Source organism: Coregonus lavaretus (genome assembly GCF_964263955.1).
Source record: "Coregonus lavaretus genome assembly, chromosome: 33".
NCBI lineage: Eukaryota > Metazoa > Chordata > Actinopteri > Salmoniformes > Salmonidae > Coregonus > Coregonus lavaretus.
This window is the reverse complement of record NC_140020.1, coordinates 10,528,931-10,549,794: the sequence shown is the minus strand read 5'-3', so window position 1 is coordinate 10,549,794 and position 20,864 is coordinate 10,528,931. Positions and strand designations below refer to the sequence as shown.

The 20,864-nt window shown below is 45.3% G+C and overlaps 1 protein-coding gene across 1 annotated transcript; it reads right to left on the bottom strand.

The window, feature by feature from the left end:
* Positions 1–654: 654 nt before the first annotated feature.
* Positions 655–19,250, bottom strand: LOC311108490 (ankyrin repeat domain-containing protein 6-like; the record flags this gene model as incomplete). The annotated part of the gene is made up of 15 exons (XM_084151122.1): positions 655–2,585; positions 2,965–3,262; positions 3,962–4,075; positions 4,465–4,617; positions 5,203–5,364; positions 5,479–5,589; positions 5,705–5,803; positions 6,361–6,438; positions 6,993–7,091; positions 7,763–7,861; positions 8,314–8,412; positions 8,778–8,876; positions 9,403–9,501; positions 10,796–10,894; positions 19,125–19,250. 15 exons carry the CDS (start codon positions 19,248–19,250, stop codon positions 1,939–1,941), a joined length of 2,382 nt encoding a protein of 793 aa, XP_084007248.1. The 3' UTR covers positions 655–1,938.
* Positions 19,251–20,864: the final 1,614 nt, after the last annotated feature.

Below are 20,864 nucleotides of genomic sequence, written 5' to 3'. Positions count from 1 at the left end.
TGATGAGCTACAGGCATTGGCATATGTTAAGAAATAAGGACGACATTTAACGTTAAGTCTTAGGCCTACATAGAGCTCTTAGCAATGCTGCGTCAATTCAAAATAGAGTAACACATGTCTGGAACTGTGGGACTAAGGTAATCCACCTGTTCATGCTGGAAGTGAATGCCAGCAACTTTGCTATTCTGCCTCAAATGTAGCTAAGGTATAACTCCGGCAGTGTCCATTATTAGGACACTGCCGGAGTTAGATAACTCAAATGGACTGTGTATGTGTGGCATGAAAGCCATAGGAATCAGGACCTTGTCACACTTACCATGGAAGAAATGTTAGCCGGACCAGCTCGTCTACTTTCTTCTCATTGAATCCCTGACACTGCTAGTGTCTGGTACAGAATGTTGTTTGGAGTGGACACAACCATATGAGATCTGTCATGGGGAGTCCCCTATCAGTTTGGTTGCCATCAAAATGTCCATGTTTAGCAGTGGTGACGCTTTCAGATCGCTGAGTCTGGTTCACTTTTGAGCAAAGCTGTGAGAATCATGTATTTTGCAATAATGTGCAATAATGTGAAATACCATCTGTAATAAATACCATCTGTAATAAATACCATCTGTAAGGATTTATTTATTTGTTATAACTAGTATACCAGGGCTCATGTTGGGTTGCTCCTGTGTAGCTCTTTGCATGTAGAACGGATAACCATCAATTGTGTTCACTACACTACCTCTTGAATATAGAACAGACATGCCATTTTTGTAGTTTTTCTTTAGTTTTTTACAAAATACATTTGACATCTGACTTCACTAGACAGAATGTATGTTCATATCAGCAGAGAAATCAATGTACAACGACCTCACAGAACAAGTGTTACATATGAGCACGGTAACTAATTTACAGTATGCACAGGTCTATTTCAGACTGGTCTTCCTAACAGTAAATCATTTTAGTGCTAAGGATAAGCATTAGGGTGTTATGGACTTTTTACCATCAAAGAAATAGTGGGTTGGAGCAAAAGTGCAGAGTACTAAAGTTATGAAAGCTCAAGTTTTCTTCAGTTAAGACATTGTCAGTTTGGCTGTATTCTTGTGAGTTCTGTTGCCCTTGTAAGTCACATATGAAAGCTTGCAGTAGTATATTCTACTGATATTTTAAGCATCCTGGCTAACTCATAACTATTTCTGAAGCTGTCTGTTCTCGTTTTTCTCTACTCTCTCATTGAATACATTTTTTTCAATGTCACAAAAAATGACCCACATTTTCCACAAGCAAACCCCTAGAATCATTCTCATAACAGACTTTCGCGTCACAGGATAAAGAGCACTGGAGTATTGGCATGTTGACTTTAGGACAAGGTAACAATGTGCCAATGTATGTGGGTGTTCAATAATGGCACCATGACAGACCCATTGTAACAAACTAACAGTACATTTACTGGGGGTTTTACAAAGCACAACACACAGGAGCTGCCCAGGTGTATACAACAAAACACATTATTAACAAGACAACATTATACTGAATTGTCTGGCATGCCATAACATGTGTCTTTACCATTACAATTTGATTATTTTCTACTGTTGCATGACATTATTAGCTATAAATATGAAATTCTGTGGAGAAGGTGCATGGTCAATGACAAATGTATGGTCAATTTATGGACAAGTCTACTAGTGGGTCCACTGGATCCAGGTAGCCATCTGTAATGACCTTAGATGGTTTTTGCTGTTCTGTTCTGAACCACAGGAGATTGGTGGCACCTTAATTGGGGAGGAAGGGCTCGTGGTAATGGAGTGGAATAGTGGAATGGTATCAAATACATCAAGCACATGGTTTCCATGTGTTTGATGCCATTCCATTTGCTCCGTTCCAGCCATTATTATGAGCCTTCCTCCCCTCAGCAGCCTCCACTGCTCTAAACTCTGCAGTGGTATGTCTGTGTTAGCTGTCGTCGTGCCTGTTAGTCCTGAGCATGAGTAGCTCGTCCTCCAGGTAGGTGATCCTCTCCAGCAGGGCAGCCCTGTCTGCCTGGGCCCTCTGGTCCGCCTGCCACCTGGCCTCCTGGATCTTCCTCTCATACCAGCGTTCCATCTGGGTCGACACCGCCTCGAAGAAGTACTGTGTCACCTCCAGGGCGTGCATGTTCTCCCTTTCCTGGGCAAAGGAGCTCTCCCCTCCGCCTCTCTCCACGGCTCTCTCCTCAAACACCTCCAGAGTCTGAGTCCCCTCGGCCTGTCCCACCGTGGCCCTCTTGTCCCCTTTGGCCTTAGTCCTGCCCTGGGAGTGCCTCTTGTGGTGCTTGCCCTTGTCCCTGCCCCGCTCCCGGTCTCTATCCCTCTCCCTGTCGCGGTCCTTGTCCTGTCTGCTGCTGCAGCGGCGCTCTGTAGCTGGGGACAGACTGCTGGCCCGGTTGTTGTTGCCTCTGCTGCTCACTCCCAACTCCAGTAGCGCCATGTCCTGATACGGCCTCCGAGTTTCAGTAGCGCCCAGCAAGCGCTCCTTGGGTCGCACCACTTGGGGAGACGGTGACAGGAACTTGGCGGGAGTTGGGGAGGAGATCTCCGCTCGCTTGTGATGTTTATCACTGTCTGGAAGGTTTCCAAGAGGCAATTATTGAATGAATTTCAATTAAAAAGTAAACCTTAGAGCAAATAATTTATGATTATTCAAATTAGTTCCAGTGAGATATGCAATCTGATAGCTTGGGATGATATATTAATTAACCTGCCACAGGCAACAATAATTTTAGCATTTCTGTGAAAATGTTATATTTGGGCCACATTCACGCTTTACTTTAAAAAAAAGGGTTTGACCTAAGAAAAATAAACGTAATAAACGTAGATTATGTAACGCTTACACAAGCCTGTATCTGCGTGAAATTAGTTCCCACTCTTTGTGTATGTGCATGTGCATAAGCATAGTAATTCAGAGTGCTGGCTAGTTCACTGAGTTCTGTTTTAACCGTACCCGGAGAGCTGTCCACCTGAACAGCAAAGTAGTGGTTGACTGAGGGGTCCTCTGTGGCGGTGGTGTTGTGGTCTCCCTCGGTGAGGTCAGTGGTGTGGGGGGCCAGACACTGGGAGCTGCCCCCAGGCCCCCCAGCAGCCAGCACGGTGAGGCCCCCAGGGTCCACCTCACACAGGCCCTCAGCCATGGACGAGGACCGGCACAGCTTGGCGTTGCGGGGGTCTCCGGCGAAGCGCACCTCAATGTTCTGGAGCTTGGCCATGCACCAGTTCTTCAGCTCGTTCACCACTGATGCCTGCTTGAAGGGCAGACCAAGACAATAAGGGGTTTAGTGACGAGAAACATTAGGGGAAAATAGTATTTATGTTAATGCATTGTTGAAATGTCTGAGCTGAACCTCGAATGAAAAAGTGATATGGCATAGACCACCCTCTCTTGTTGTGTTGACACTGCTGTTAGTATTACCTGTCTCTTCTCCCCCTCCTGCCTCTCCTGCATGGCCCTCTGGTCGATCCTGTGTTGACACTGCTGTTAGTATTACCTGTCTCTTCTCCCCCTCCTGTCTCTCCTGCATGGCCCTCTGGTTGATCCTGTGTTGACACTGCTGTTAGTATTACCTGTCTCTTCTCCCCCTCCTGTCTCTCCTGCATGGCCCTCTGGTCGATCCTGTGTTGACACTGCTGTTAGTATTACCTGTCTCTTCTCCCCCTCCTGTCTCTCCTGCATGGCCCTCTGGTTGATCCTGTGTTGACACTGCTGTTCGTATTACCTGTCTCTTCTCCCCCTCCTGTCTCTCCTGCATGGCCCTCTGGTTGATCTTGTGTTGACACTGCTGTTAGTATTACCTGTCTCTTCTCCCCCTCCTGTCTCTCCTGCATGGCCCTCTGGTTGATCCTGTGTTGACACTGCTGTTAGTATTACCTGTCTCTTCTCCCCCTCCTGTCTCTCCTGCATGGCCATCTGGTTGATCCTGTGTTGACACTGCTGTTAGTATTACCTGTCTCTTCTCCCCCTCCTGTCTCTCCTGCATGGCCCTCTGGTTGATCCTGTGTTGGCACTCTGTCCTCTCCGCTGACACCCTCTCTACTGTCATCTTATCCAGAGCACGGATCTAGAACCACACAATCACAAACCACAGAGTTAAATGCCTGAGCCTGACAGAGCTGTCATGATTAATGCAAGACGCCGGTTGTGACACAAAAGCTCAGAGCTGTTTTTGACTTTAGCAACATTACACTTCATTTCATTAATAGGCTATGCAAAATCAGCACAAATTATACATGCATGGATTTCCCGCCCCACATCCACCGGCACTGCTGTGACTTAAGAGACTGGTGTGATGTAGGTAGTGTTCATTAGGCACCAAACGGTAGAGAAAGGACTGAAACTGGGACTGATCTACCTGGACTGGTCCAATAAGAAACGCTCCTTTTAGTTTTTTTGTTGCAAAACATTTTATGTTGCCTTCCCTAATGAACACAACCCTGGTCTGGTCTGTACCTGATGTTTGTTCTTGCGGTCCAGCTCTCCCATCTTGTTGTTCATCAGGTCCTGCACTGTGTGGATCTCTGTCTTCATCTCCTCCTTGGTGGCCTCCAGCTGGTTCTCCAGCTTGTTGATCAGAGGCTCACAGCGACAGCCGTTGATAGGGGCCTGGGACAAAGACAATAACCATGAGCACTGAGCCACGACAGTGAAGACTAACAGACCAAAACATAAGTAAGCAGTAAGCATGAGGCAGCTAGATGTTCAAGTAAACCCAGGGACGCAACTTTCACTGGGGACGGGGGACACATGTCCCCTCCACAGTCTGAAATTGTATTTTTGTCCCCCCCAGTTTTATTATTGGAATGTGATAGGAAACGAGGCAACGGTGTGCTTTAGGACCATGTGGACACCTCCGAGCGGTCGGGTAGGCTGTTTGGAGTGTTTATCCGACTAAAACCAAAGTTGCGCCCCTGAGTAAACCCCCTGGGCAGGATGCTAGTCTGTTGCAGGGCCATACTCCAACTGAAATATATGTTTCTAAATAGAAGAATATAGTAGCAAAGCCTCTTACAAGGTTTCTACGTTACAGAACATCTCTGATAGTAGCTCCATTCACAGTGCTTTAAAACCTACATTAAAAGTGAATTTGGTAAGCGTAATGAAATCATAGCATCACATGAAAATGTTCAAACAAAAGGACCAGGGTCTGAGTCATTGTAGAGACAGTGAGCATGTGCTATTTCTATCTACCTGCATGACCTTGCCATCCTTGCCTCGGTACAGAGTGTACAGCTGATAGGCCTTGTAGTTGTGTGGGGGGAGCGGGGGCTGGGGGGAGGAGCCTCGCAGTTTGTCCCGCCTCTTCTCTCCGTGTTTGTTCTCTCTACGACGGAGGGGGTCTGAGAGCGAGGGCTGCATGACACAACAGCACATTACAGCTCATCACATATTCCACCTGTTTAATATTAATAACATATTTCACCTGGGTAAATGTGTTGTTGTCAGAAGGTTACGGTAATAGCTGACCTTCTCTTTGAGCTTCCTGTTTGTGCTCTTGCTGGTGCTCGCCTCGATCACCTCATGTTTGCGGGCGACGCGGTCGCTGCTGGGGGTGTCATCAGCAGCAGATGCGCTGTCCTGTGAGAAACGACAAAAAATTAGTCTTTCAGGCGAACATCTGAGCATCTATGCTATCATATCCTGACACACACACACAGTAGGAATGAGATGAGCAGCTGTACTGTAACTGTACCTTCCTGGGCAGCATGTCATCCCTGGGGACAGACTGTGTTCGGCGATCTGCCTTCAGCTTGTCCCTCCTCTTCCTCACACTCCTGCCTCGGGTAAAGCTCTGGACATGAACATAAAGAGGGAGAACAGGTTACGAACTGAAGGCCAGTGTATTATTTACTGAGGCTTCAAGTTTACTGATTGGTTAGCCATCCTGAATTTAAATGACTTTAGCCTATATCCAGCTAATTACACTGGATCAAATGCAAATGATCAAATCAGTGATGGTTGAATCAGTAAGTAGTTAATTGATAAGGGATATTAGCTAAAGAATGCTGACTTTAGTTTATCCTCTCATTTTCCCTATCTCTTCCCAAGTGCCAGTGCATATCTATCAAATCTATAGTAGTCTCCCATGGACTCTGCCCATACTTGCACTTGATGCAGGAACACCTTTACTGCCAACCCACAGGAATGAAGTCAGATAAGTGTTATGGCGATATGAGAACTTTAGACCGATAAAGCGTGAGTCAAACACCTGAAGTATCGTAACTCAAGTCCAAACACAGTTGTCAGCATGAGTGTTTCTATATAAATATATAGTGAGCAGGCATGTGAGGAGGTGATAAACACTGCTTGGCTGCCCCTGCTGGTCAGACCTGGTGAACCTGTACTCACCTGAGGCGCTTTGGTCAGGAGAAGGGCAACGTCTGGGTTGTTGTGTTCTCTGGCCTGGTCCAGTGCAGTCTGGCCTGCCTTCACACACACAGACGAGGCCAATCAACACCTAGACTGTGTCCCAAATGGTACTCTTTTCCCTTTATAGTGCACTACTTTTGACCAGGGTCCAGAGCCTGCTGGTTTTCTGTTCTACCTGATAATTAATTGCACACAACTGGTATCACAGGTCTAAATAAGTCTGACTAGAGGGGAACAATGAAAAAATGCAGTGGAACTGACTTGGAGGTCCAGAGATGAGTTTGAGGGATCTAGAGAATAGGACGCAGGCCTAGTTAGAGATGAACGATTCAACTGTATATGTTGAGGACGAATATACAAATATATTTCCAAGTAGCTATTTCAGTTGTCAGTATGCCAAAATGATGTTTCTTGAACAGTATACTGTTACTCATCAAAGTCTGCATGGCTTTAACTGAGTGAAATACTACAAGGATGGCTCGAGAGCAGGTTATTCACCAAACAAAATGTGCGGTGACATTAGTCGAGATTAAGAGGGCCTTTAGAAGTGCATGACTGCTCCAGAGCATAGTGAACATAGTAGGGCCGGGGTCCGGAGGCACTTTACTCACGTTGTTGCGAATGCTGCTGTCTGTTCCTGCCTCCAGCAGAAGCCGCACTGTTTTCTTATGATTCAGCGCAGCTGCAACATGCAGCGGTGTGTCCCCAGCCTGGCCCAGAGAGAGAGAGAGAGAGAGAGAGAGAGAGAGAGAGAGAGAGAGAGAGAGAGAGAGAGAGAGAGAGAGAGAGAGAGAGAGAGAGAGAGAGAGAGAGAGAGAGAGAGAGAGAGAGAGAGAGAGAGAGGAAAGAGAGAAAGAGAGAGAGAGAGAGAGAGAGAGAGAGAGAGAGAGAGAGAGAGAGAGACTTAGCATACTGAATGTTCTGTTGGATTTTTATGCTTCAACAAACAAATACAGAACAATGTTATACTGTAAGTCCCTGCTCTGTGCTATTAAAACCTAAATACAGCCATAACTATAATATATCCAGTGCACAATGCTAAGACTAAGTTAGGATACAGCAAGTGAAGGACCTTTAACAAATATATGATTTACATGACAATGATATTATTACATTAAATGGATAAAGCTACTAAAGAAGTACATTCACATAGTAGTTGTACATGCATCGCAATAGCATTTTACCAAAAAATGATCGACATTTAAAAGACCTTCTCTATCAAAGTTATAATAAATGTAATTTCTCCATTACATCTCAATGAGCAGAAAGGAAGTAGTGTCAAAGTAGGGTCTCGAGCTGCATTCACACCCCCTTCAAATATCAGAAAAATAAGGTAAAGGCCTCTGTGTGAAAGCAGTGTCAGTCACATGTTCAGACTAACCTGGTTCTTCTCTGCCACAGAGCAGAAGGCTCCCAGGAGGATACGGAGCATGGACACATGGTTGTAGCGGGCTGCCACATGCAGACACGTGTCACCTACCTGAAGCACAATGAAGAGAGACCACCACCACAACACACACAGCTCGAGTTTCCATTCACGCAGATGTTGGGATAGCAATCAAAGACAGGAGCATTTTTATGGCACAGGGAAGTGACTCGAGGACAAACGAACGGCATTGAGAGCTACTTCCTCTGCTCTGTAGCTTTGTTCTTGTTGACTGAGAGCAGTTCACCCATGAGGGACCACACACACGCTTACGTCGTTTCATAATTAAGTGACTACTTAAGCATGCAAACTGCTATGTGGTGCTATTTAACTGTAGAAAGGCTTCTATTGTCAGCATGGATTTCCTAAGCAGTGGTTCAGACTACGATGCGGTGCCATATGTAACTAGCTCAATTTCGTGCCACGGAATTAATCTTTCACACAAAATAGAGCAGGTTACAAATGGCACCCCATAGACTAGCCAACCATAGAGGAAGAGGACTTACATGGTTCTTGCTGTCGGGCCTGGAGCCACCCAGCAGTAGGACCTTGGAGCTCTGAGCATGGCCGTTCTGACAGGCAAGGTGAAGGGCTGTGTTCCCTGCCTACATGGACAGACAGACACCAGGGTTGTGTTTAACAGCGAGATAAAGTTTTGGAACATATTTCAGTTTTGCAGCTGTATTCCCAGGAGATTGGTGGCCGGAACGGAGCGAATGGAATGGTATCATTCGCTCCATTCCAGTTTCCATGTGTTTGATGCTATTCCATTAACTCCGATCTGGACATTATTATGAGCCGTCCTCCCCTCACCACCCTCCAGTGCTGTATATCTCTGCTATGGTGTGCCCTATTGAACACAACCCAGGTCAACACTAAAATATATTAGTCTGCTGTCACAGCACAGGACCTCCTAGAACACCACCTGTTTTATAACCAATCACATCTACAGTATTTGCAGTAGAATCACCTTGTTTTTTGCGTGAACGTTGGCTCCGGCCTTAACCAGCAGTTTGACAGACTGGCTGAAGCCGTGCCACGAGACCTCATGCAGAGCAGTGTTACCGTCCTGTAATAACACACACAAGTCAAGAGCTTTAAACATCTACCACCTGACTTCTGGATTAGTAACTATCATACTGGACAACTCTGTTATTGGTTTTCATTCAGTCAAAATAGCTGAAATAGCAGGATAAGGAGGAGATAGTGAGGTAACGTAAGAGGTTACATGTCGAGGCCTAGCAATATACAGTCTTTCTATCCACATGGACTTCCATGGGGCTATTGATGAATCCAAAATGGCACCCTATTTCCTATTTAGTGCATTACCTTTGACCATGGCCCATAGGGAATAGTGTGCCATTTGGGACGCATTCTATTTTCTTCGCTGGGAATAAATGGGGGTTAAGCCAATTACAGGCACAGTGTTTTCTCTACAGATTGTCAAATAGTGTTAGTGCTGACAGTTTGTTGGGGTTTAAAATCCCATTGCATTGGGGCTCTGCTTTTAGCCCTGTGTGAGCGCTGTTTGTGTGTGTGTGTGTGTGTGTGTGTGTGTGTGTGTGTGTGTGTGTGTGTGTGTGTGAGATATGTACCTTGTCCTGTCTGTCCAGAGCACACCCTTCCTGGATGAGGGCAGAGATAACGTCACTGTTTCCCACCACGGCTGCCCGATGTAAGGCTGTCTGCTCACCCTGCACGCACACACACATACACACACACACACACACACACACAGCTCAGTTAGGGGGTTATTTTCCCACCCACACATCAACAATTAGTTCAGAGGACAATGATGAATACAACAACAAAATGCAGTAGGTCAACTTTTTAGTAGGCTCTCTCACAATGAGTACATCATCTATCCAACAAAGTTTCAGGTTGTTATTGACACAAGAAATGACAATCATCGCTGCAGTATGACACCAGATAGGCCTTCATACTAATCACAGTCTACTACAGTTGGCATCCTCCATACAAAGCAGTGAACACAACCACAGAAGCAGCAGGCAAAAGCACTCAGTTCAGCCCAGCTCTCATTTATGTTCTACCATAAATGGAATTCCTGCAAACATGGAGAACCCTTCTCACAGCAGCTGAACAGAGTGACGTTTAGCAGGCCAGGTTTGACATGACATGATGAGAAGGGTGGAAGAAAGGAAGCAAGAAGAAGCGCTGATTCCTGTGACCAGAGGAGGTGGGGTTTGGTTTGGTTTGGTCATTCCAAGCGAGATAACTAAGAGGCGTGCCAAACAGCTTTTCTCTAACCTCCTTCTTCACTCTCCCTGATCTCCCAGGCTCTCTCCCAGGCCCAGTCCCAGCAGCTTTCCTCCACTGCCGTCTCTCTCTCCCCTCCTCCTCCTCCTCCTCCTCCTCCTCCTCCTTGTGGCCACTCATCCCATTGGTGGCTGGGGACATGCTGCGGCAGGTTCGGGATCGGGAGCTCATTGACCAGATGGAGAGAATTTGGGAGCGCCAGAGCTTTGGGCCATTATCTGTGGGTGTGGTACTGGGGAGGGGTAGGAGGGGCGACCTGCACCCAGAGGGTGAGCCTCGTGGAGGGCTGCTGCATCCCTCAAGATGGCAGTCCAAATAATCCCACTCTAGGCCACTGGAGGACATTACATTACTAGTGTGACAGTCTTAGAGAAATGGAAAAGGAGTCCGCACGCAGGAGAAACCACACTGCAATCAAACAGACCAGCAACCAGACTCAGAACCTTCATGCAATTGTGTCGTTTGTGTGTTTCAAAAGTGACCTCTCACACGTTCTAAGTTAATAATTCTGGAGTTTGTTTTGCGTGATTGTATAAATATTACATTGTGTAATATGGGTGTGATGTCCATTTGGGAAGATTATGAGCAACACTAATGCAGTGCCAGAGAACACAAAGCAATAGTCCACACACACGTTCATTATCAAAATCATGACTGCAGTGCAAGCTGGAAACAGCAAATGAAAGTCAGCATATAAACAGACAGTCTTACATCGTCCTGGATGTCCAGATCGCAGCCGGCCTTCAGCAGAATGCGCAGAACCTCGATGTGGCCCTTGTAGGAAGCCAGGTGCAGGGGACTTCTGCCGTACTGCGGACACAGAACACACACATTTACATTTTAGTCATTTAGCAGACGCTCTTATCCAGAGCGACTTACAGTTAGTGAGTGCATACATTTTCATACTGGCCCCCCGTGGGAAATGAACCCACAACCCTGGCGTTGTAAGCGCCATGCTCTACCAACTGTGGAATTCCTTTCCTTAATGCGTTTGAGGCAATCAGTTGTGTTGTGACAAGGTAGAGGGGGTATACAGAAGATAACCCTATTTGGTAAAAGACCAAGTCCATATTATGGCAAGAACAGCTCAAATAAGCAAAGAGAAATGACAGTCCATCATTACTTTACAGGGGACCTGTAGCTCAGACACACACACAGAAGAGAGGGGCACAGCAACTGAAGAGAGATACAGCAAGTGAAGCCAACCGGACTGTATATCAGTGTCCCCAGCTGAAACCAACCAGACTGTATATTAGTGTCCCAAATGAAACCAACCAGACTGTATATTAGTGTCCCCAAATGAAACCAACCAGACTGTATATCAGTGTCCCCAGCTGAAGCCAACCAGACTGTATATTAGTATCCCCAACTGAAGCCAACCAGACTGTATATCAGTGACCCTAACTGAAGCCAACCAGACTGTATATCAGCGTCCCCAACAGAAACCAACCAGACTGTATATCAGTGTCCCCAGCTGAAGCCAACCAGACTGTATATCAGTGTCCCCAACTAAAGCCAACCAGACTGTATATCAGCGTCCCCAACTGAAGCCAACCAGACTGTATATTAGTGTCCCCAACTGAAGCCAACCAGACTGCATATCAGTGACCCCAACTGAAGCCAACCAGACTGTATATCAGTGTCCCCAACTAAAGCCAACCAGACTGTATATCAGCGTCCCCAACTGAAGCCAACCAGACTGTATATTAGTGTCCCCAACTGAAGCCAACCAGAGTGCATATCAGTGACCCCAACTGAAGCCAACCAGACTGTATATCAGTGTCTTTATTTTTACTATTTTTTACATTGTAGAATAATAGTGAAGAGATCAAAACTATGAAATAACTCATATGGAATCATGTAGTAACCAAAAAAGTGTTACACAAATCAAAAAATATTTTATATTTGAAATTCTTGAAATAGCCACCCTTTGCCTTGATGACAAACCAGATGGGATGGCGTATCACTGCAGAATGCTGTGGTAGCCATGCTGGTTAAGTGTGCCTTGAATTCTAAATAAATCACAGACTGTATCACCAGCAAAGCACCCCCACACCATAACACATCCTCCTCAATGCTTTACGGTGGGAACTACACATGCGGAGAACATCCGTTCACCCACACCGCGTCTCACAAAGACACGGCGGTTTGAACCAAAAATCTCAAATTTGGACTCCAGACCAAAGGACAAATTTCCACCGGTCTAATGTCCATTGCTTGTGTTACTTGGCCCAAGCAGGTCCCTTCTTCTTATTGGTGTCCTTTAGTAGTGGTTTCTTTGCAGCAATTCGACCATGAAGGCCTGATTCACACAGTCCCCTCTGAACAGTTGATGTTGAGATGTGTCGGTGACTTGAACTCCGTGAAGCATTTATTTGGGCTGAAATTTCTGAGGCTGGTAACTCTAATGAACTTACCCTCTGCAGCAGAGGTAACTCTGGGTCTTCCATTCCTGAGGCGGTCCTCATGAGAGCCAGTTTCATCATAGCGCTTTATGGTTTTTGCGACTGCACTTGAAGAAACTTTGCGACTGCACTTGAAGAAAGTTCTTGAAATATTCCGTATTGACTGAACTTCATGTCTTAAAGTAATGATGGACTGTCATTTCTCTTTGCTTATTTGAGCTGTTCTTGCCATAATATGGACTTGGTCTTTTACCAAATAGGGCTATCTTCTGTATACCCCCTCTACCTTGTCACAACACAACTGATTGCCTCAAACGCATTAAGGAAAGGAATTCCACAGTTGGTAGTGCATGGCGCTTGCAACGCCAGGGTTGTGGGTTCGTTTCCCACGGGGGGCCAGTATGAAAATGTATGCACTCACTAACTGTAAGTCGCTCTGGATAGGAGCGTCTGCTAAATGACTAAAATGTAAATGTAAGAAGGGCACACCTGTTAATTGAAATGCATTCTAGGTGACTACCTCATGAAGCTGGTTGAGAGAATGCCAAGAGTGTTCAAAGCTGTCATCAAGGCAAAGGGTGGCTATTTGAAGAATCTCAAATATAAAATATATTTTGATTTGTTTAACACTTTTTTGGTTACTACATGATTCCATATGTGTTATTTCATAGTTTTGATGTTTTCACTATTTTTCTACAATGTAAACCACTTTTGACTGGTAGTGTAGGTGTCCCTAACTGAAGCCAACTAGACTGTATATCAGTGTCCTCAACTGAAGCCAACCAGACTGTATATCAGACACAGAGAGAGGGACAATGTGTCTACAGGTCAATCATAGCCATTAACACATGGCTCTGTCATCATGGCACAGCAGTTAGCCGCACGCAATCTTTTCCATTTTAATAGTCAGTGGTCTAAGGCACTGCATCGCAGTGCTAGCTGTGCCACTAGAGATCCTGGTTCGAATCCAGGCTCTGTCGTAGCCGGCCGCGACCGGGAGACCCATGGGGCGGCGCACAATTGGCCCAGCGTCATCCAGGGTAGGGGAGGGAATGGCCGGCAGGGGATGTAGCTCAGTTGGTAGAGCATGACGTTTGCAACGCCAGGGTTGTGGGTTCGATAAAATAATGTATGTGCTAACTGTAAGTCGCTCTGGATAAGAGCGTCTGCTAAATGACTAAAATGTAAAAATGTAAAATGTAATAATGAGTCGCCAGTAAACAAACAAATGTTTAATCCACAGACAGTTTAAAAGAAGCTAGGATGGAGAGAGAACCTCTACAGCTGCTTATGGAATAGCCGCCCACATCCTCCGGCTCTAAGGCCAACACTTACGGACCTGCAGCCTGCTATGGAGCAAATGTGTCTTTATAGTTTTGGAAGATGTATCTTTATATTTCTATTGTAATAATGGATTGTTTGCCAGGCTAAATCAGTGATGCTACTCGACACCATGATCATATACTGTATTGGATTAGATAAGGTTAGACATGTAAAGGCATGGTGGATACTCTTTATGAAACGTGCCTTTTCTTATAACAACTGAAAAGGAATATAAAGTGTACTTAAGAGATAACTGGGGTTAAGATAATGTAAACAGATTATCTCAGTAAATCCTAAAGCATTATACCAAGATACATTACCCTATCTCTCCACATAGGCTACAGTAAAGCACAGTAAATAAAATGCAACCGCGTGCTGTCCAGCAGCGATGCGTGGGTAAAATCACTAGGGAACCTATGTGTTGTGATAATTGCGCTGTTTTCTCTTTAACCTGATAGTTTATATGCCTTGCGACCGTGATATATAGGCCTAAAGGCAGAGACAATAAGAAGACACAGTGGCAGAATAAATTCAACCACACCTTTGTTTCATCACAAAACCAGAGAGCAACCTCTGTCTGGTAAAGTCCACAAAGCATATTGCATGTAACAGGCAGTTACTGTACATGACCTACAGCATGGTCTAGCAAGTTAATGTTATTTTCGGACCACTAAACAACTATTGATTTAGAACCACGGAGAGTTACCGCACGTCGCAAAGATAACAGGGGCTGCCTCCACTATTCCAGCACCATTTCAACTTCAACATTTCAACATCATCAAATCACCTCTGCTTAGTCTAATACAGTGACAACTAAAAGATACCAAAAACAATTTAGTCCAATCAACATAAGCTAAATATGATGTGGCTGGCCATGTTTCTGATTTGTGTGCGTGCGTGTGCGTTCATGCAAGTAGAAAAAACATGTTGACTCCCCCTACTTGTGGGAAACGCCAATGCCATCCTCCTCTCTTTCATGTTGACAAAATGATATATCACGCTGTCATACAGTACACGCTTTTATTTTTTGTTGTTCTAGGCTACTTGGCTAAAACGCTTGCTCGCTAGCCTAACTTCCTTTCATGGGCAACGTTAGCTAGTCAACTACATTCTACATTTAGCTACATATTGAACTTCCATCCTCTCAGGCCAGGGGCACAATGTATGAATTAATGGTTGGATCAGAATCACCGTTATAATCATTGGCGAGTACGGAGAATTAAGTAAAACCACAAGTCCAAATCCCCATCTCCATCCATGGCTAATTTAGGAAATGCAACAATTCAAGTTGTTTCTGTCAATGACGTATGCTCTCGATGCGATTTGATAGGAGTGATGCCAAATCCAAACGGGCTTCCCTTGACACTTTTTTTGGGTGCGCCATGAGCATTCATAGTTGAGCACACTCAATTTAGCTCAACGCTGATTGGCTATTATTTTATACTGTTTTTTATCAAGGGAGGCTAAATGCTCAATGGCTTCTCTTGCATTCAATGCTACGGGCGGCAACAATGTCATACTGTTTTGGACCAGACTGCCCTCACCCACCTAGATAAGAGGAATCCCTATGTGAGAATGCTGTTAATTGACTACAGCTCAGCGTTCAACACCTTTGTCCCCTTCAAGCTCGTCACCTTGCTTAGGACTCTGGGTCTGAACACCTCCCTCTGCAACTGCATCCTGGACTTCCTGACGGGCCGACCCTAGGTGGTGAGGGTAGGCAACATCACCTCCACCATGCTGACCCTTAACACAGGGGCCCCACAGGGGTGTGTGCTTAGTCCCCTCCTGTACTCCGTTCACCCATGACTGTGTGGCCACGATTGACTCCAACACCATTATCAAGTTCGCTGACGAAACGATAGTGGTAGGCCTGATCACCGGCGACGATGAGTCAGCCTACAGGGAGGAGGTCAGTGACCTGGCAGTGTGGTACCGGAGCAACATCCTCTCCCTCAATAGGGGGGGTGGAGCACGCCCCCATCCACATCGACGGGGCGGCAGTGGAGCAGGTAGACAGCATGATGTTCCTCGATGTCTAAATCACTAAAGACTTAAAATGGTCCAAACACACACGCACAGTCGTGAAGGTCGCTCGACAGTGCCTCTTCCCCCTGGCAGAGGTTGAAAAAGTTTGGCATGGGCCCTCAAATCCTGAAAAGGTTCTACAGCTGTACCATTGAGAGCATATTGACTGGCTGCATCACTGCTAGGTATGGCAATAGCACCGCCTTCGATCGCATGGTGCTACAGAGGGTTGTGCGGACAGCCCAGTACATCACTGGGGCCGAGCTCCCTGCCATCCAGGACCTCTATATCAGGCGGTGTGAAAAGAAGACCCGGAAAATCGTCAGACTCCAACCACCCAAGCCATAGACTATTTTGTCTGCTGCCGCACGGCAAGAGGTACCGTTGCATCAAGTCTGACACCAACAATCTCTTTAACAGCTTCTATCTCCAAGCAATACAACTGATAAATAGCTAACATAATAGCTACATGGACTACCTGCCATCCAGGACCAGGCAGGAGTTGAGTTTCCCTGGGCCAGGCTTGGAGGGCTGCCATGGAATCGTCTCAGGTAAACACCAGTATCTTTGTACCTTTATTGACCTTTTATTTCAATCTTTGCACTGTATCTATGCACACTGACAGGGACCTACAAACACACACTCCATCATCTGCTCACTCACACATAATATGCACATAAATTTATACTGACTCTACACACCACTCACATACTAGCTGCTGCTACTCTGTTTATCTTACATCCTGTTGCCTTGTCCCTTTACCCCTATACATATCTACCTACATCACTCCAGTATCCCTGCACATTGTAAATATGGTATTGGATCTGACTTTTTAAATATTTCCTGTATATAGTATGCTTACTTACTTACTTTATTGTGTATTTCATATTTCCTATTCTTATTTCTCGTGTTTTTTTTTTCTACTAATACATTGTTATTGATTATTACATTGTTGGGTTTTGAGTTTGCAAGAAAGGCCTTTCACTGTACTTGTGCATGTGACATTAAAACTTGAAACTTGAAACAGACAGCATCAGATAGATGGCCTACACATACAGAGACAGAGGGGCGCTGTTACGCTCGCTTGGATGCTTTCTCCAGTGAGATACATTCAGCCTCTTGCGAATTGAAGGAAAATTATGAAACAAAGAGAGACGAAAGATACATTCTTTTATATTTGTTTCTTGGTCCATTTTTGGGGGAAGCCTGTCTTCCTTTGGAATCCTGAATACACACCACTGGTGCTGCAGCCATATTGAATTATCTGTCTGAGTTAATAGGTCAGGTGTGCATTGACAGACCAATCACAAAGAACTACATCAACAAAACCCCCTCATTAACACCTCACCCTCGCAGCCCTCCATTAAACAGAGAGACGGGAGAGGGCACAGTTCCTTCAGCAGGGGAAACCAGCTACATGGGTGCGGCTCGACACTGCCTGGTTTTCACTAGGGCCAGGCAGGAGTTGAGTTTCACTGGGCCAGGCTTGGAGGGCTGCCATGGAATCGTCTCAGGTAAACACCAGTCATGGGCCCAGGGTGAAGTCTGTTCTGTTATCCCAGGAGACTGTAACTGGACAGAGCCTGCTCTCTATTCTGTGGCCTGGTGTGACCTCAGAGAGACTGGTTCTATTCTCCTCTCTTTTTCATTCTCTCAATTTTTCTCATTCTCAAAACAGTTTTTATCTTCCTGAGGAACTAAACCATCCATCCAGCACTTGACACTTTACCTCACACTCCCGACTACTATTCCCTCCTCCCTTCCCCTCGTATTCTCCTGAAACAGAGGCATTTCCAACTGAAATGTAATCCTCATGTTCCTGGGCTTAGCATTTCTTAGGGCACCCTGCCAAAAAATACAAATACAGCCAGTCACAATATTATCAAAGAGACAGATAGGCCTAGCAAATGTAAGATAACTGATAACATTTAGTCAGTCATTTATTCACATTTCACTCACGCAACTGTTAAGTGCTGGGCATTTAACAACGTTCTCCCTATAAAGAATTGTGAATTCATTTCCTGAAATAATCAAATGTGCAGCAGCTTGATACATTTAAGAGGAATGAAAGCAGAGAAGGAAAGCTTCTGCCAAGAGATGTGTCCTGTTATTGAGGAAGTACATTTATGAGGCTCAAGAAAAAATGCCTCTGCCTGCCTTATCGACCAGTATCACATTGCAGTCTATAAAGATAATGACTGGAGATCTGAGGAAGATCTAAATACTCCCTCAACACCTCAGGTCTGCACCAGAGCTGCTCTGACTGAGACACAAAGAAAGACCATTCACATCACAGACAGACAGGATTGCTACTGTAGTGCATGACTTCAATCAATCACGTCTGGCTGTGACTCTCTCAGCAAACACCCCAAAACTGACAGCTCAAGATAGATTCACTGTCAAATTGACAGCACACATTCTGTAAAGCCAAGTCATGCAATGATGATACATTATTGTCATATTGCAGTAACACTGTTGGTTCAAGCTGAACATACTGAATTACATCAGTCTATATTAAATGTGTCAATCTCTTGCATTTGTACTGCACTCCTCCTCTGGTCCTTTCAGTGCAGAGGCTTGTGGCTACATGACATGTACATGAAGAGACACATACACAGGTATGGTCAGCCTCAGACAGAGACCCTCATGGACCTGTTCATTTGTCATCAACACTAACGCATTCCTATTCCTCTCAGAATTCCAACATCTCCTTCCTGTAAAATAGGCCTACTAACATTCAGTGGTGAAACATGGTAGTTTTACACACCGACCAGTATAACAGGCATACAGTATATGCCTATTAGTGTATCCATGAAAGAGTTAGGATTATAATATGGTCCTATGCTGCTCCAGTCCCACTAACCTTTTGACATTGTGCTGTAGAGGGGATCTAATCAGAGCATGAAATACAGATACAACCATACAACACACATCAATCTGCCCATGGTCGTTGTCCTGGTGGCCCAATGAGGCTGCAGTTGAGTGAGACACAGTACCCACACAAATCAATTGGCTACAAACAGACACAGTACCCACACTAATCAATTGGCTACACACAGACACAGTACCCACACTAATCAATTGGCTACACACAGACACAGTACCCACACTAATCAATTGGCTACACACAGACACAGTACCCACACTAATCAATTGGCTACACACAGACACAGTACCCACACATCTGACGGGAAAAAAGCATGGTGACTACTACTAATATATACACATTCAAAAGACAACGTGTTATAAACACACAAGAAGGCAACCTCCTCTGCTCCACTCACCTTGGTGACGGCTACTTTGGCGCCCTTGTTGATGAGCTGGACCACATTGTCAGCCTGGCCCTTGTGGGAGGCTACGAGGAGGCGCTCGGACAGTGCGAGGACCACAGCCTCATCCTGCTGGCTCATGTAAGCAGGGCAAGTGAAACACTGTCTCCTAGACGCGGTGCTCCAAGGAGAGGGTGGGGTTGGGTGGGGTGGGGTGGGGGGGGGGGGGGAGAGGAGAGGGGGGGCTGACACCCACACCCACACTAACTCATGACCGACACACACAGGGGTAGTGGGCAGAAAGGTAGGAGGAGAAGAGGCGAGAAGAGAGGGCTTGGACCTCCGGACACTCCCAGGTTGGCTCCCTCATGTCATCCTCAGCGCCTGCAAGAGAACAGGAAACACATGTGGTGATAACATGCTAGCACGTGTCACATGGTAGAGTAGTAGACTGTCAAACAGGAAGCCAGGAGGGAATGGGGGGAATAGATTGAGATTTCAATGGTGATTGCGTCATTGCTACTAGCTACGGGAATTGGGAAAACAGACAATTTTCTGTTGGGGAGACAGCAGCTGTAGAATAGCTTTGTCTTTCAAATTAGTTTATACAGGTTGAATAGGGGTGATTGACATCAACAACAGAGGAGAGCGTCATCCACACAAACACTTTTGTTTTCACTTTTTATGTCATACCATCAGACACAATGCCATAAAAACAGTTATAAACAACCACAGGAGTTAGACTTCTGCGGTTAGCTGAGTGAGAGTTGGTGTGACCGCAGGCAGTGACTCACTGGAAAAAGGCTGTCTTTCCAGGAGTTCCTACCATCATTACACCCATCAACGTGTCGAGCTGTCAAATCTGTGAATGTTTCTACCTGACTCAGAGGAACTAGCTCACGATTAACCACGCCAGCAGCTGTGCAAACCAGTATACTCAATGTAGCTTATTAGCTAAATTATAAGACTGCTCATCCGCCAGGCTGTATTCAGTCATGCTTGTTGAAACCAAGTGAACTGCCAAGAAAATGGTACATTGTCATTTTAGACTAAGTATGTGTGCTTGTTGAAGTTACTAATGGTGGTCTGAAAGCTTGTTATGCGTTTGTTCCATCATTATGACAGGTGATGAGGTCACCTAGCTATCTTCTCAAGTGTCAGAGGACACAGCCACAGTAAGCAATATGACAAAATAATGATTTCTTCCATTCAGCCCCATAGACATTAAAGGAAAGGAAAGGGAAAGGGGGATACCTCGTCAGTTGTACAGCAATGCATTTACCTGAAATGTGTCTTCCACATTTAACCCAAGCCCTCTGAATCAGAGAGGTGCAAAGGGCTGCTTTAATCGACATCCACATCATCGCCCAGTTTTATGGGTTTGTAAAGGTATACCAGAGAAGGCTATACCAAGGCAAAAGGATGTGTGCATAATATAGCATATCAATGCATAATTTCAATGCAGGTCTATTGTTGGTTTTTCCCCCAGTCTTTTACCAGGATCACCTCTAAGGCATTTCATTGATGAGTGGTTAAGAAGCAGTCTTTATTTACATGTCTTAACCTGGCTCATTATCTGGTTATAGTGCTTCAATTTTATTAGTCGTTTGTACAGGATCCACATGGTATACACGTCCAATGAAATGCTTACTTGCAGGTTCCTCGACAATCCAACAACAATAAGAAATAATACAAGATAAGAATACAAACATAAAGTAAATGGCTCAGTAGAACAGAATAAACATTTTAGCATGA